Genomic DNA, 16,927 nt, shown 5'->3' on the forward strand with positions numbered 1-16,927 from the left:
AACTCTTCACTCATAAACTAATAGCACATGGTATATATATGCACAACAGATTAAGTGATAAAGAGAAAAAAAATATAAAAGTAAAGTCAGTTATACAGTATATGTGTTAGAAAACAATGATAAGAACAACAGTTAGTGTTTCTATCCCCGGCAACGGTGCCAAAAACTTATTGGGTGGTTTGCTGATGGTGAAAAAATATAAGTTCTTATAGGGGTCGTTCCTCTGTTCTTGCAGAACACAGATTCGTCCCTTAGTTCCAACCCAAGTGCGCAAGTGCACGCATCAAGTAATAAAGGGAGTATTAATGCCCAAATTATCGTTCCTACGAGGACAAAGTGCTAATTATTGTTTTATCACTGTTTATAAAGAGTGAAAATGAGAAGAAAAGTTAGTAAATGAACTGTCTGGTCAAACGTTCCCTACTGTCTTGATAACGTTCCTCAGGAACAGTAGGTTCAATCTGATGGCAAACAGTTGCTCGTTGCGTTATGTATGTGATTATTCCTGTTTGGAAGAATGTGAGATAATAATCATTGGAGTTTTTATAAGTACTAAATAAAATAAAAACTACTAAAACAGAAATAACTATAATCAAGAGACAACAGGGTGGTGGTTAAAACAGTTTAACAGAAGGAACATATTTACTGCTTCACTCTGAAAAGGGTTGTTTTCTCTGCTCAAGACTTAGCACTTTTTGGCTTTGTCCCAGTTTCTTTGCCTGTCAACTCTGATTCCTCAGCTCATGGTCTAGATGGCTCACAAGTTTCCATATTCCTATGGCTCCCTTGACTCCAACAGGTACTTAGTTCAGAACCTTAAAATGAACGAGTTGGCCCCTTATTCCTAAGGTGACCAGTAGCGTTTTTGCCATGACATCTATCTTCCCCCAATGGCTAAGCTGTCTGAAATCCCTTCCTTATGGAAGATCCTTTCTCAGTATGTACCCAATTTCCATTGGCGCACAATGAATATAGCTTACTTAGCCAAAGAAATACAAAAAGCTTCGGTCAAGAGTTTTGAAAATAGTTCTTTAAGAGTTTCACAGTTTACCCGTTCCACAGATAGTTCAGCTCATGGCTGATAGTTTAAACATAATTATTCTCAACTGAGATCACATAGACCCGAGATTCAATCAAGAGATAACGATTGGAACAAAGAGAAAAACACTTATATTAATTTAAAAGACTGTTTACAAAAAGAAACAGAAAATGGAGAAAGATGGGTATTTGCTTGTGAGGAGTCTTGATGGTTGTTTACAGAGAAGAGAAGAGGGGTTGTTACTTAACTACAGTTAAAACTTAAAATTAAACAGTTAAAACTTAAAATTAAACTAAGTTACTAACTACTACTAAGTGATCTCTTCCTTTCGGACTGCAAACCCTCCAAGATTCGATGATGTTTTTGTGTGAGGGTGGTCCTATTTATAGCTGGAAGAGGAGTGGCAAGATTGTAATTCCTTTGGAGCTAGTTGCTTGAATGAGGGGACGGGACTGTGGCAGCAGAGTGTGAAGCTTGCGTGAATTGCTGAATGGAACAAGATTTGGTGATGATTAGCCGTTGTTTGCAGACCTTCCCATGTTTTGCTTCTGTTTTCAGCCAATGAGAACTCTTGATTCTCTGCTCTTCACGTTTCCAGCTGCTCAGTTGGTGCACCACCTTGCTTTATAGAAGTCTTTAACTCTACGTTACCTGCAAAGTGTACAGAAGCATTAAATGAATGGAGCAGGTGCATTAAATGCGTCTCAGTCTGTTTCCCTTTTAATATATTTTAAAGAAATACGTTACCATCCGTTCCCCCACTATGTTTTTGTCACAAATGTGTAAAACAAGTGATTTTCATGGTGAAGTTGCTCATCAGATGAGGGAACGTATGGTATTTTGCTATCAAAATGAGCTTAGATAAGAACGAATTTACGTCCCATCAATTATCTTTAAGGAGAAAAAAATTGGCGAGAAATTTTTCCTTAGGACTTTGAATTCACATAACATTAGGCTCAACCCTAGGTATGATTGAGCTCTGATTTCTCAACCGTTGGATATGGAAGAGACAAGTGAACGATACAAATGAAAGCAAGAAAACGAAAGAGAAAAACAATAAGTAACCGAGCATGCAAAAGCGTGTGAGTGAGAAAATTTCAAAACAAATAAATATTGATGATTTTGTTTTTCTTCCATGTTCTTACGTAAGAAAATAAAAATAAAAAAAGACAAAAAAAGAAGCCAGAAAAAGCTGTAAGTTTAGGTGAGGCAACGCACATGTATAGGAAAATAGGATCCTTAGTGAATATAAAAGTAATGCTTTACCAATTTTCCTTATTGGTAGGTACCCATAGAAATGAACCTTTCTTGAACCCCCAGTTAAGATTTTGTGATGCCCATTTTAAGGGGACCATCTTTATTGAAAAAGACACATGATGCTCGCTGTGATCTTCCGTTTATTTATTATTATTATTTTTCTCTTTGCAGTTTTGTGTTCCTTTGACTCGATTTGATTTGATCCGAGTAATGGGTAGGTATACGATAGTAGATACTGGACATAAATGCTCTTGGATACGAGACGAGATGTGAGATACGAGATGGTTCCTTCCTACTTCTTAAATGAGTTTAGAATCTTGGAGGAAGCATATTTGCTTCAATTCTTCTTTTAAAAACAAAATTTTGGATCCACTATTATTAGGAAGGAATGAGATATTATGATAGCTACATTTTTTTTCCATATTTATTTTACTTATTTCTATTGATACCATTAGATCATAATATTAACCAACATCAATAGGAGAAAAAAAAATGAAGATAAGTTGAAATTATAATTTAACGATACATAGAAATAAATAAAATAGGCATAAAAAAATATATATCAATTATAAATAAATAAATTTTTAATAGAGAACAATAGATAGAGTTCCAATTGTATATTACAAAAATTTCCTTTTCGTCTCCATTGTATATTTTATTGATGCTCCTATGCTCTAAGTTTCGATACACATTGATGTAATTATTCTATTGTACTTGAAGAAAGAAATCTTTTGATTCTAATATAAAATTAAGAAATCTTATTTCCAATCTCAATCGTTGATTTTTATTTGTCAAATGATTATAATTATTAAATTACATCCATTAATTAATTATAATTTAAATTATTTTTGTTAAATGAACAGAAATAAATGGTTGATATAGATAGTAAGACTTGTTAATCTTACTCAGAGTAACAAAATCATGCCTCATGTTTAAATACATTTCTGAACCAAAAACTCAAAAAGTAATGTACTGATAAAAAAATGTCTAATTTATCAAATGATGATAGATCAGTTGGCGCATGAGAGCTAAACAAATAGGGATAAAAGCATGTGTTCAATGCTTCCCAGTATCATCTTTAGAAAGATATAAAGCCTTAATCTGGACTCGCCCCGAACTCCGGATTAGTCCATGGAAAACCTATAAAATTATCAGGAGAGAAATCCCCAAAAAAGAAGAAGAAGAGAGTCTAATTTCCATTTTTCATTTCTAATATGTTTTTTCAATCAATGATATAAGATATGATCATTTACATATATGTCTCAAAAAAAACTTTATTGTCTTTTGATATATTGCGAAAAAAAATAAATATTATACTTGAAATAAATAATTACGAAATTGTAGTAATTTGAAACCTATTTATGAATGTGTAAATCCAGGCAAGAATGAGATGCGCTCAAATTTGGGCGCGACTCACATTGTGATAACACGTGGCACAAAATTATAGAATTTTACTATAAACTTTTGAAATGCCATAATTTTTGACTCAAGTACCCAAATCATATTTTTTTTCATTTCACATAACTTTTCGAGATCTACGCGTTGACATAATTTTTTTCTCTAAAAAAATGCTTTCTTATGCCTCTTTTGACACATTTTATCTCTATGAATGATGTTATTTAATTCTGCTCTTATTCTTTCACTATCCAACAATAACAAATAATTGTGACTCATTATGTAAAACTTATTCAACTAGTCAGAAAGTTGGTATCTGTATCCCAAAAATTTGTACATTGTTAGAATCTCTGCATTATATGTAGGATTTGTGGATCAGGGAGACAATGTGTGTAATTTCTTTAATAAGTTGCGTGAATTTTTCAGCACGTAAATCTTGAAAAGTTACATGAAATCCAAAAAATAAATAAATAACTGATTCGAACATCTGAGCCAAAAATTATAGCTTTCTAAAGTTGTGCTACGTATCATCTTCAAGTGAGTCATACCCAAATTTTGGCTCGACTGCACCCCTATTGCGTTTGGATTTGGGTGCGATTAATCATATTGAAAATTTTATGTCATGTGTTATTCTCATGTGAGTCGCACCCAAATTTGTTATTGTGGCAAATTTTAGGCGCGACCAATTGCGCCTAATTCTAAGTATGAGTGATTGCTACACATTCATAGATAGATCTCAAATTGATATAATTTCATAATTATTTATTTAAATTACAATATTTTAATTTTTTTTTCGATATATTGCTTGAAGTAACAAAATTGTCGAACCGTTGATATCAAATTTTTATTTCATGCGAAAGACCTCTGAACTTAAGCATTGTTTTGGTGTATCCCTATTGGCTATTTGATTATTTTGCTCTTTTTTTTTATTTAAAAGTATCACTTTGTCCCTGCCCTAAAATTATACATTAATCTGTTCCTATTTAACCCTTGACCGACCAACATACTCGAGTATATCAAGTCTCATGAATATATACTTGAGCAGTGACGGACCCAGAAAAATATTTTTATGTCTGCACACTTAGGGCGGGGGTTCGGGGGCGCTGCCCCCGATTTTTTTATTTTTTATTTTAAAAGATCATGATCCAATTTTGCTTCCACTTCAAAAGTAAAAGCTTTGGTGAATCAACTAAAGTTTTAAGAAAATAATCGATAATGATAATTAAAAAATAAATAACACTACAAAAAGACATTTGTAAAATATAGTACAATTGTAGGGGTTAATAGATCAAAACCCACATATCTCTTTGATCCAAAGTTGACCACTTTTGTTTCACAAAAGATCGTGAAAAATTCTTTGTGATTCTCCTCCACTCTTTATCTTTTTCCTTTCAATTTTTCAATTTTTATTTTTTTACTTAGCCTGAATCACACATTCTATGTGAAAAAAAATTTCCCAATTTTTTTATGTCTGCAAGTGCAGACAATGGCACCCAAATAGGTCCGTCATTGTACTCGAGTATATAACCCATATACTCGAGTATTTGCTGTTCTTAGGCATGTACTCGAGTATATAGTATATGCGCATGTACTCGAGTATATGTTCAAAAAAAAATTTACAAATTTTTTTCAATGCGTAGCTCTTGAAAAATTATGTGAAATAAAAAAAATATTTGATTCGGAAACCTGAGTCAAAAATTCTGACATTATGAAGTTTTATTATAAGATTTTCACGTCAATATTATGAGAAAATGTCCAAAATCTTATAATGTCAATAATATGAGTAACATGAAGAGGAGCTTTGTGGGTATCACAAAACTTGGCATTATAAAATTTTGAAAATTTTATAGTAAAACTTCATAAGCCAATAACTTTTGACTCGGATATTCGAATAAGGTGTATTTTTTTTTATTTTACATAATTTTTCAATAACAACGCATTGGAAAAATTTTGTAGAAATTCTTTTGAACATGTACTCGAGTACATGTCCCATATATTCAAGTACATGCTTAGGAACAACAAATACTATACTTGAGTACATATACTCGGTATATGTTCACGAGACTTGATACACTCAAATATATTGATCAAACAAAATAATTATTAATGTATAATTTTAGGGAGGACACACAAATAATACTTATGAAAAAAAAGGCATAATGGTCAAATAGCCGTGTCTTGTTATCTTAAAACTTTGCCTCTTCCCATAAATCAGTTAACTCACAATTACTACTCCCAATGTCACCACCACTCAGAATCCTCTCGCTCTCGTTTTTTGGCTATATCGTTGGCTTCAACTTCTCGACAAGGATTCAACAACACCAAGCAGTGAAGCAGAAGCCATAGTAAGAGAAACCGAAACCTCTTTGATGTTCCCTTCCCTGCTTCTCTCTCTCTCTCTCTCTCTCTGCACTGTGAAAACGTATCACACAACCAACGACCATAGCTAATCCTGCTCAAATATTGGGTAGCCTTGAATTAGAAGCATATAAAAAACAAGAAGAAGAAGAAGGACAACAATAACAAGAAGATTATGGGTATACTGTACGACGATGTAGTGATTATAAGGCAGCCAGAGACAGAAGGCGACCCAACTGTGATTACTGTGAATTGCCCTGACAAAACTGGTTTGGGCTGTGATTTGTGTCGTATCATACTCTTCTTTGGTCTGAACATTGTTAGAGGAGGTAAGTGGTAACCCAAAATAGCCATGAATCATAATTCATATATTAATTGCTTAGCAAGTTTGCACATGCTAAATAAACTCGCTTAAAAGTGTTGAGAATGGAATCCACTTAAAAATCAAATCTTTATCTTATGTATTCATTTTTTTTTTCTTTGAATTTGAGAGATGGGTATGTGAGTTAACTGAATTTGACAGATGGGTTTGTTTTAGTTTCTGTGTTTTACCCTTTGAAGTAAATTTCATAAATTTGAAACTCAGACTAATTCATTTTTATTTTTTATTTTTTATTTCATGCAATGAAGACGTATCAACCGATGGGAAATGGTGCTATATAGTTTTCTGGGTGGTTGGGAAACAGAAGACAAGGTGGAGTTTGTTGAAGAAGAGGCTAGTTGCGGCATGCCCTTCTTGTTCCTCAGCTTCTGGAATCTCTTATTACTGTTCTGATTTGCAGCCACCGAAGCCTTCTGATGTCTTCCTTTTGAAGTTTTGCTGTCACGATCGGAAAGGGCTATTACATGGTAATTTTGGAAGCTGTACTTGGGTATCCAAGTCTTGAATTATCTTTCTACATGTGTGTTATCTTTCTCTTTGTTGATAGAATTTGGACACTATTGGTTGGTTCAAAACATCCTTCTTGATTTCAATTCGTTTAGAAATGGATAGAGTCTGATATATTTAATGCTTCAAAATAAGGTCAAGAATCAAGACAATAAAATAACTGAATGTCTTTATAATGATGGCAGATGTTACAAAGGTTCTTTGTGAGCTAGAGCTTACTATAAAGAAAGTGAAGGTATCTACCACACCTGATGGCAAAGTGATGGATCTGTTTTTCATCACAGATACAAGGTTTTACATTTTCTATCTGCTACCTTCTAATTGCTTGTTCATTTCTATTGTAACTTCTTTATCTATTTACTAAGACTGTGAATGAGTTGGAATGCATATTAATTTTTTGTTTCATGAAAATATGCAACTTGAATGTTATTTACTCCTTAATCTTTCATCTAAATTAGGGAACTTCTACATACAAAGAAGAGAAAGGATGATACGATTGAACAGTTAACAGATATTTTGGAGGATACCTTCATTACTATTGACATTGAATTAGTTGGCACGGAAATTACCAATTGTTCCCAAGCATCTTCATTCCTTCCAACTGCAATCACAGAAGATGTCTTCGATTTGGAATTGCCTGATTTGGTTCGAAGTGGAACTCTCAGATCAGATTATGTTTCTGTCACTATGGACAACTTGCTTAGTCCTGCTCACACGCTTGTCCAAATTATGTGCCAAGACCACAAAGGTCTTCTTTATGACATCATGAGGACTCTGAAGGACTACAACATTCAGGTAATAGTAGTTTGAAATCTGGATACTAAAATATTTCTCAATGTTCATTTTATGCTGCTATGAATTGGATAGTGTCATGAACAAAAACTTTATTTCATCTTAAATGTGAAGTTTTTTGTATGTGAATACTAAAGGGGCAAACCCTAGTGTATAAGACTCCCCGACTTGTGAGAGTAGAGATGAGGGTTGATTGTACACAACTTTACTTATGTATTTTTCCCGGATTCGAACCCGTGATCTTCTGGTTACAAGGAGCAACTTTATCGTTGCTCCGAGGCTCGTCCTCACCCAGGCTAATTGTCTTTGTTATTCTAAGCTGATTGAACACCGGCATATATTTACTTTTTACTTAGTCATCTTTAGTATCCTAAAGGTACAACCTAATTTGTCATTTTAACCAGATTTCTTATGGACGTTTCTCTACAAAACCTAGAGGAAAATGTGAGATTGACTTGTTCATCATGCAAGCAGATGGCAAAAAGATAGTTGATCCCAACAAGCAGAATTCTTTGTCATCACGCCTTAGAATGGAACTACTTCGTCCACTCAGAGTAGCTATTGTGAGTAGGGGCCCTGATACTGAGCTTCTGGTTGCAAACCCTGTGGAGTTGTCTGGCAAGGGAAGGCCTCTTGTTTTTTATGATATTACTCTTGCTCTCAAAATGCTTGGCACTTGCATTTTTTCGGTAATTACTCATCTTCTTTATGCTTCCTACTATTAGGTGACTGGCTCAATTTGAATTTCCACAATGTTCCAACTTCCCACTTTCTTGAACTATGCTCAGTTGCTAACAAAAAAACAATAGGATAGAAAGAACAAAACAAGGGGTTACCAGAAGGCAGTTTTACTAGATTTTACAAACCTTGTGCTTTTTGTTCTGGCAACTTGATATATTTGAGTTTTTACATGTTATTCATAATTTGTTTTCTATCTTGTTCTTCAACAGACAGTGTGTTAATGTTCTGGTTAATTGTTTCAACAGGCTGAAATTGGGAGACACACTATTGCAGACCACGAGTGCGAGGTTTATAGAATCTTGCTTGATGAAGGGGAGGGGTTGTCTGTTCCAAGGAACAAGATTGAGGATGGAGTTTGGAAAATGCTGATGGGTTGGGAGTAATCTGTGGTTTCTGTCATTACATTGTAAATTTTGGGTGAACCTCTATGTACAGATAACTTGGTCTGATATTAGATGTAATTGTGAAATATGTAGTGTGCAAATGATAATCTTTGCCACATTATATTTTCTTAGAGCTTTTGTAATCCTAATTAATTGTATGTAAATGGAAACCAAAAAAAAAAAAGCATATTGATGAGAAGGCAGTAACAAGTAGATGAAAATTTTATAAATGAAAAATGAAATGAAATATTGCAAAGTGATAAATATTTTCAGTTCTTTTCTGTTCTGGTAGCAAAAATAAACCTCTCAACCTTTTCATATTTCACATTGTCTTGTTGGCGAGACTATAGAGATCCAACGGGTCCCGTTTAGAGTTTGGATTCATGAACCACTTCTGTTGCTTATGATATTTAAGTTTATTTATATTCTCTTCGTAAATAAAGTGGTTTTTAATGCGGTGAGTAGAATATAATAAAAATAATAAAAAATTATAAGATGTAATTTACATCGGGTGAATCAGAATAAATTTATGTTTTTGTTTTTTTTTTTTTTTTTGTCCTTCTCGCTTCTCTATTTTGAGATTATGCGTGAAATTGTTCGCCCTAACACCCTTCAACAGTTTTGGTTCCCTATATTTCCTTTTTTAATTTTTCTTAATGCCCTTTTGTTTGAAAATAAAGAGCATCGAAGCAATTCAAACGAGTGTAAGTAGTTTTACACAAGAAATGAAAGGATAAAATGATAATTATATAGGTAGAAAAGTCCATAAACTTAATATATAACGGATTAAGATCAAGAAGTAAATTCAAGCTTCCAATGTGCTTCTTTTTTAACTCTATTGTGTTCATCATCCACTCTCAGATCATGGCCAAGTTAGTGTGCTTCAGTATCTGATTGCTCCTTATGGTCCTTGTTTTCCTAATATACTACTATAGAGAGCAAGTTGCTTCGATTGCGATATTTTATTTTAAGGTGGTTGAACTTAGACTTCGTAAGTTGTCCCCTGTACGGACATATCATGTCACATCTAGAAGCTTTAAATATGTTGATAATTCACTAGTTTGTATTGCATGTTCGCCGGATCTTAATAATTGTTTGCCGGTGGATATTTTCCACTCTTGTAAAACCCAGCTCGTTCCGACTAGGTAATTCGGAATTCGTTGAATTGATTATTAAATCGATTCAGGTCAAGTATTGAACCGGTTATACGTTGATCCGATCAAAATTCGGACAAAATTGGCCAAATCTGATGACCTGATGACCGGTCGGGTCATGCATTTAAAAAAAAATAAAACTGTTTCATTTTATTAAAAAAATGTAACTCATTTTAATTTTTTTTGTAATTTTATTTACTAGTATTCTTTATATAATGACCTCTTAGTTTCCAATACTGAAGAAATTTGTGAAATAATAAATTAGAGAATATGACATATGTCATTTTAAAGTAGTTGAATTTGAAAAATATGAGTTCAATGTCATTAAGAGGTATATTTATGAGCAATTTAAATTGACATGGTAATAACAGGCAAACAAATTAATTTAAAGTTTTTTAATAAAATAATTACGCATTTGTTACAGATTTGGGAATAATTACGGATCTATTGCATAATGTGACGCCCCATTGAGGCGTCTCACCCTAAGGGGAGACACCTCAATGGGGCGTCACTCATCGGGTGTTGACACGTGTCATTTTTTTTTTCCAAAAAAAAAATTAATTTAATCATAAAACTTCTGAAGGCCATAACTTTTGACTCGGGTATCCAAATCAGGTAATTCTTTTTTTGATTCCACATATCTTTTCGAGATCTACGCAATGACATCTCATTTGACATATTTTATTTATCACAAACACAATTTTAATTTGCAAGAATGATATTATAAGAGCGGTTAAACGCAGAAGCCTCTGAGTTCAGGGTTTGTGATTTAATATAAAAAAATAAATAAAATTTTGATTTGTGATTTAAATTTTTTTAATAATTTTTTTTATTATAACAAAAATTTGGTTTGTGATTTAAATTAAAAATAAAAAAAATTATTATTAATAAGGAAAACAAAATAAAAATTTGATTTGTGATTTAAACTAAAAAATCAATTTGAAAAATCTGTAGAAATAAAGGAAATAATTAAATAAATATTCTCAACCTCTAAGGAAGAAGGATATTATTTTTGAAATTAATGATTGATGCTATAAGCTTCTGGGTTATTATTCGTGGTCCGAAATTAATGATGACTTTTGAATGTTTTTCAAAAATGAAATTACCTAAATTAGGCGTAATTGCCTCTTGATTGAAACCCAATTTAGACGTGATTGGTGACGTGTCATGTGTTGACACGTGTCACATTTTTAAACACAGAGGCCTCTGAGTTCTGCGTTTGTGATTTAATATAAAAAATAAATCAAAATTTGATGTGTGATTTAAATTAAAAAAATAAATTTTTTATTTTTATTATAAAAAAATTGGTTTGTGATTTAAATTAAAAGTAACAATTATTATTAATAAGAAAAATAAAATAAAGATTTGATTTGTGATTTAAACTCAAAAATCAATTTGAAAAATCTGTATTAATAAAGGAAATAATTAAATAAATATTCTAAATATCTAAGGGAAAAAGATTACCTGATTTAAATTTAAATTATGTTTGTGAGAAATAAAATATATCAAATGAGATGTCATTGTGTAGATCTCGAAAAGTTATGTGGAATCAAAAAAAGAATTACCTGATTTGGATACCCGAGTCAAAAGTTATGGCCTTCAGAAGTTTTATGATTAAATTAATTTTTTTTTTTTGGAAAAAAAATATGACACGTGTCAACACCTGATATGTGACGCCCCATTTAGGCGTCTCCCCTTAGGGTGAGACGCCTCAATGAGGCGTCACATGTGACGCCCAAAAGGGGCGTCACATTGTGCAATAGATCCGTAATTATTCTCAAAACTGTAATAAATGCATAATTATTTTATTAAAAAACATTAAATTAATTTTTTTTCCGGTAATAACATGCATTTATATTTATTTATGCTTCATGTTTTTTAGAGTGAACCTTGTTTAATTCATTTTAAATATAGAAAATATAATTGAATTTAGATGTTCATATTTATATATATTTTTATATATCTATATATATTTAGGTCAACCGGTCCGGCTAATAACCCACCAGTATGACCAGTAACCCAGTATTCCGACCGGATCGATGACAGAGTCGGGATTAACAACACTGATATTTCCTAGGATACCCTTTTTGTTATTTGCAAGAAAAGCTTGCACAACGGGATATTCTACTTTCATGTCATAAATTCTATCACATCGATCTTCTTGTTAATGAAACTAAAGACTTCCAAAGATAAGTATTGAATACTAGTATTGAGGTGTTTCTTTACAGACTCTTTGGACATATTCTAGGTAGCCACTAACATTGCTTGATCATTGATTGCTATGGGAGATAATGAAATTATGGGGATTCCCTTGAGATTGCAAATTAAAAAACGCCAAAACAAGTTCTACTGTTTGTCTGATCTTTTGGATCTTTTAAGGGTAGAAAATTATATCATAAATTTGGATTTTTATTCTTAAAATGTTAAAATGAAGAAATACCCTCTTTGCTGCTCTGCAGTCAAAGGTTCTTCCTATTTCCATCAGAAACTGGTATTTTAAGATTATTTTTTTTTTTCTTTCCAAGTCTTTGTTCTCATGCCCATTTGTCAGCATCGTGAGGGAATAAATTTTCAGTATATACTATTGTAGATTTGTAGTATATATTTCTGATATATGAGATAAATTTATTTCTTATATATGCATAAAAGTGTATGTGTTGCGTTCACACGAGAAACAATAAACCCATATATTCCTTTGCTAAAATTAAAAATAAGAAATCTCATTTGGCATTAAAATTAGAAAAAGTGAATGGAATAGATGTAGTTAAGATGTGTTTTAATTTTAATGAGTGTAGTTCTGAGTGGTTATAGTATAGGAGTACTGAAAATTTATTCCAGGACTGTTACAACAGTACAAATATCACACTGTTGTCTAAGATATTTTTGTGCACTGCGTTCACATTTTGCTTAGACTAATGGTTCATTTATATCGAGAAAGGAAATTACCAATTAGCCATTTTTTTTTTTAAATTTGGTTTGTCAAATTAGGATTTGTCTTTATCCCTTTATATTTCTGTTTGTTTAGCAAGACAAGAACTTCTGAATCATGCTAGATAAATTATGCTAAAAAAAAGAAAGTAGGGTTACACGTGTTCTTTTGTTTTCTTTGCTTTTGGACCATCATATGGATCTTTGTGGATTCTCTCTTTGAAAATTTGGATATGGAGTAACAAACTACAACAACACAATGAACAAAAAGGCAAAGAAGAATCGAGATATTACATAATTGCAGGTATTCTATTAAATATTAATTAACATGGTTGATTCTCAATTAGCTTACAGTTTCCAATATATTCCTAATTTGTGCAAGATGCCAGCAACCACTCCCCAGAAAGTGATTTCTGCGAAGATGACATATAACAGAGTTCCCAACCTCTCTGAGTGCCAAACATTGATGAACACATGCTTCTCTATCCAATGTACCTGTTTGATAGTTTTCATATGTCATAAAAAATGGTTAGCCCCTTAGTCCTAGCTACTTGAAATCAAAAGGGTGAAAAAGAAAATGGCTTTAATAGCTCTCGTGTCGCTGCAGATGGGAAAATGTGCAGCAACACTTACGTATCCTGATGTGTTTTTTTTTTTATTCCAGAATACGGCTCGGTATCCTAGTGTTAAAAGTTTACTGCAACTTTTCTCATCTGCAGCGATAGCAGAAACGAAGAACCCAAAAAAAAATTATATAATATTATGGAAAAACATAATGATTAAATTATACACCATATACGATATAAATCAAAGAGAAAGCTTCTTACTAGTGAGTTATCTGGATTTTTATAATACCATCCATTTACAAATGCTGCGAAGATGCCCTGGGCTGCCATCACAAACACTAGCATTGCATTCATTCCTATCCATTCCAAGAACAAGAATGGAGTACGAAGCCCCCAAACATCTATCTGTTTGATTAAAAGAAATGTTACAGAAGAATCATAAGGTGGAAGAAAAACAAAGAAACTTGAATACTTTATATTTCACTTACCAGTATATAAAACACAGAAAAGACTATTCCAGCTGCCCCAGTTGTGAAACAAACATAGCTGAAGCTATAGAGTTGCTTGTTAAGTGGGATAGCTGCATTGTACCATGGAAATATTGTAACATTTTATATTGCTCTTAATGATTGGTTGGAACTATAAAAGAGATGCATGGGACATGTCACACTAGCTTACCATTAGTAAAATGAAGGATGATGGCTAAAATGAATAACACAAATCCCATTGAGAGCCATTGCTTGAGCCTCTCAGAATGACCCTGTTAAAATGTTTCACGCCTTCACTAACTTGCATCTATAAAGTAGATTTTTAATGTGTACATAGGGTAAAGTTTGTAACCTTGAAGTGAATCAAGACATGGCCATAGTGGATGCCAATGGTGCCAGAGAGGATAGCTGATATGGAACTAGTTAAAAAGAAACAAAAAGACAATTAAAACTTTTTCTTTTAATAAATTGAGATCAAATGACTAATATATAATATTTTTAAAAGAAAAAGACCTCAACAAGCCCTCAGGTTCAAAGGGAGCGTGACACCAACTTGGAGCATCATTACGAAGATGACCTTCACTTGGAGAACTGAAAGTGCATGCCTGTAAAGCGTTTTGGTGAAAAAAGGAAAAGGACAACATCAAAGTCAATTTATTTAGATTAACAACAGAAAAATAGTTTAAAATAAAAGGATTGGAAGAAATAATTGAACAAAGTAAGGAGCAAATGTTATGACTCAAAATGTGTAACACCTTACTAACTAGTCAAGACTATAAAGTATATAAACTCACCTTCAAACGTGTCCAAACAGGCTGAGAATAAAGATGGTTAACCCCCCAAACTTGTCTATCCACATACCCAACAGCGTTACATGCAGGACCTAGGTGTCCTCGCATCCCACATATGATCTAGTAAGAACAAAAAAAGAACAAAACCTCAGTCTCCAAGTAACAATTTGAGAGGCACATACAGAGAGACACTACGTACTGTGTATCTCTTTGGTTGGTCGCTGTTATGATCCACGAAACTCCAATCTGGAACGTAGAGGGTGAACGTTGTGACCATGTAAATGACAAATGCCACAAAGCCCCCTAACCTATGTAACACACACACATATATATGTGTATGTGCCATTAATCAAAACAAAGCAAATTCACAATATCTATTATGATATTATTCAATTTCATTTGAATTTTGAAAATGAAATGTAATAATTTCCTCACCATTGCCATCGATAAGCAGTAAAAATGGATAGGTATCCGGGGCGCAAGGTAGTGGGTCTAAGCTTAGTGGTAAAAGTCTCTATTAGTGCCACAACACAGTACACAAGGGCTATTCTCTGCACATATACACAATATACAAAATCATGGTTTCTCCGCATACTACTATTCAATTATTTATTAACATAAGGAGGCTGTGCAAATTGAATTTGTAGATCAAAGCTCATATTAATAATTTTATATTATATTTCTCCGACGATAACTAAAGGCCCACTTATATTAATTTAATTCTATCCAAACCTGCAGAATGCCACACCAACGGATAAATTTCATGTCAACTCCATATGAGAGATCATCTGGGGCATGAGAGTATCCACCTGCGGTTTGTTATAAAGTCAAATTCATTGTTTCATTTATTGGCAATGGTCTAGTATATGTAGAAGCTTATAATCCCTGTTGCCAAGTTCTGAATTTGATTCTCTACAATAGGGATGTGACAACAGTAAGCTAGAGGAATTTTGTTTACCTTGCAAAAGTATACCCCAGAAGAGAAGCTTCAATGTCCTTAGGATTATCTTCTTTACAGCAACTTTAACCTTGGGGATTCTCTGCGTTGTTATAAGTTGCAAACAAAGATAATCAATGAATTAATACTTACATTATATGCTGATTTGATAAACAACAGAAAGATAGTTTGAATAAATAATTCAGATATAGTCATACATCCATGAATTCATTGTCAGTTCTTGGCATGTACATTTAAGACAAAGGATGTAACAAAGTGAGAGAAACAGTTTACTAAGAGAGTAATAGGTCCAAATCTTGATAATTAAATAGTGTACAAATTAATGAAATTAAAACAGTTTGTTGTAATAGAAAGAAGCCAGCTATAAATAACATTTTACAATAGTATTTTAACTGCAGAGAAAAATTCAAAAACAAACCTCTAAGGTCAAGACAAATATCTGGTCAGAAGGAAACAGAACAAAGAACAGAGAATATAACTCTTTTTAAGTACTAGTGCATAGTACCTTTAGTGCAAGGGCTATAGCAACCCCAACAATGAAAAGAAAGAAAGGCATAACAAAATCAGCCAATGTACATCCATTCCACGGGGAGTGATCAATGCGTGAATAAGCTCCACCAGCATCATCTACCAGTACCATTAGCTGCACATATAAATATACTTAAAAGAGTTATAGACAATAATTTTATATAAACAAAGTAATTTTTATTCTTCTTTACTCTTCAAACTATAGCTTATTTAAGAACTATGTATAGAAAACTTTGCAAAAACATCTTTGGAGTACACTAACCACAATGGTGAGGCCCCTAAATGCATCAAGGGTAGCAACCCTTTTTGTCTTCTGCTTCACCAATGATTGTTCTTGCTCCATTGTTTGATTCATGGACTCACCCTCCGGCATAGTCCTTGTGTCTCTGTCATGCTCAATAGAATCAGCATCACCATTGGTTTTTTTGGTTTCCTGCTTCATGTCATCATTATGGTAATCATTCTGGGGTGTGTTGAGCCCTTCTTCCATTCTCTTGGCTTCATCCATGGCTGAATGTTCAAAATTCTAACCCTTCTTTTTCTACTTTGGTGGAATCAATCAACATGGGTATAGAATAATTGCAGCTAGCTAGAACAAGATAGAAAAGAAAATGAGGACAAGAGAAAGATAAATGAAGTGGAAGGCCGGCTGTGTTGACC

The 16,927-nt window shown here is 32.9% G+C and overlaps 2 protein-coding genes across 2 annotated transcripts; one reads left to right on the plus strand and one right to left on the minus strand.

The window, feature by feature from the left end:
* Positions 1-5,936: 5,936 nt before the first annotated feature.
* Positions 5,937-9,050, plus strand: LOC133301522 (ACT domain-containing protein ACR10-like). The gene is made up of 6 exons (XM_061501157.1): positions 5,937-6,378; positions 6,680-6,898; positions 7,124-7,229; positions 7,397-7,733; positions 8,135-8,419; positions 8,717-9,050. Exons 1-6 carry the CDS (start codon positions 6,225-6,227, stop codon positions 8,852-8,854), a joined length of 1,239 nt encoding a protein of 412 aa, XP_061357141.1. The 5' UTR covers positions 5,937-6,224; the 3' UTR covers positions 8,855-9,050.
* A 4,196-nt stretch (positions 9,051-13,246) lies between these two features.
* Positions 13,247-16,653, minus strand: LOC133301533 (uncharacterized). The gene is made up of 13 exons (XM_061501180.1): positions 16,530-16,653; positions 16,245-16,382; positions 15,740-15,821; positions 15,514-15,590; positions 15,217-15,332; positions 14,981-15,089; positions 14,785-14,901; positions 14,504-14,595; positions 14,343-14,409; positions 14,181-14,262; positions 13,991-14,082; positions 13,764-13,907; positions 13,247-13,431 (listed from the first exon to the last, which is right to left on the minus strand). The coding sequence occupies exons 1-13, from the start codon at positions 16,638-16,640 to the stop codon at positions 13,285-13,287; spliced, it is 1,374 nt and encodes a 457-aa protein (XP_061357164.1). The 5' UTR covers positions 16,641-16,653; the 3' UTR covers positions 13,247-13,284.
* Positions 16,654-16,927: the final 274 nt, after the last annotated feature.

This window comes from Gastrolobium bilobum, unplaced genomic scaffold (assembly GCF_033153095.1).
Source record: "Gastrolobium bilobum isolate Gb01-03AN ecotype WA unplaced genomic scaffold, APGP_CSIRO_Gbil_v1 utg16620, whole genome shotgun sequence".
Lineage (NCBI taxonomy): Eukaryota > Viridiplantae > Streptophyta > Magnoliopsida > Fabales > Fabaceae > Gastrolobium > Gastrolobium bilobum.

Coding starts and splice junctions, on each gene's coding strand:
- LOC133301533 (XM_061501180.1), bottom strand. CDS start 16,640: ATGCCGGAGGGTGAGTCCATGAATCAAACAATGGAGCAAGAACAATCA. Junction 15,090..15,216: donor ACTGCTTATCGATGGCAATG/GTGAGGAAATTA, acceptor TGTGTTACATAG/GTTAGGGGGCTTTGTGGCAT. Junction 14,902..14,980: donor ACCAACCAAAGAGATACACA/GTACGTAGTGTC, acceptor TGTTCTTACTAG/ATCATATGTGGGATGCGAGG.
- LOC133301522 (XM_061501157.1), top strand. CDS start 6,225: ATGGGTATACTGTACGACGATGTAGTGATTATAAGGCAGCCAGAGACA. Junction 6,379..6,679: donor TCTGAACATTGTTAGAGGAG/GTAAGTGGTAAC, acceptor CATGCAATGAAG/ACGTATCAACCGATGGGAAA. Junction 6,899..7,123: donor TCGGAAAGGGCTATTACATG/GTAATTTTGGAA, acceptor TAATGATGGCAG/ATGTTACAAAGGTTCTTTGT.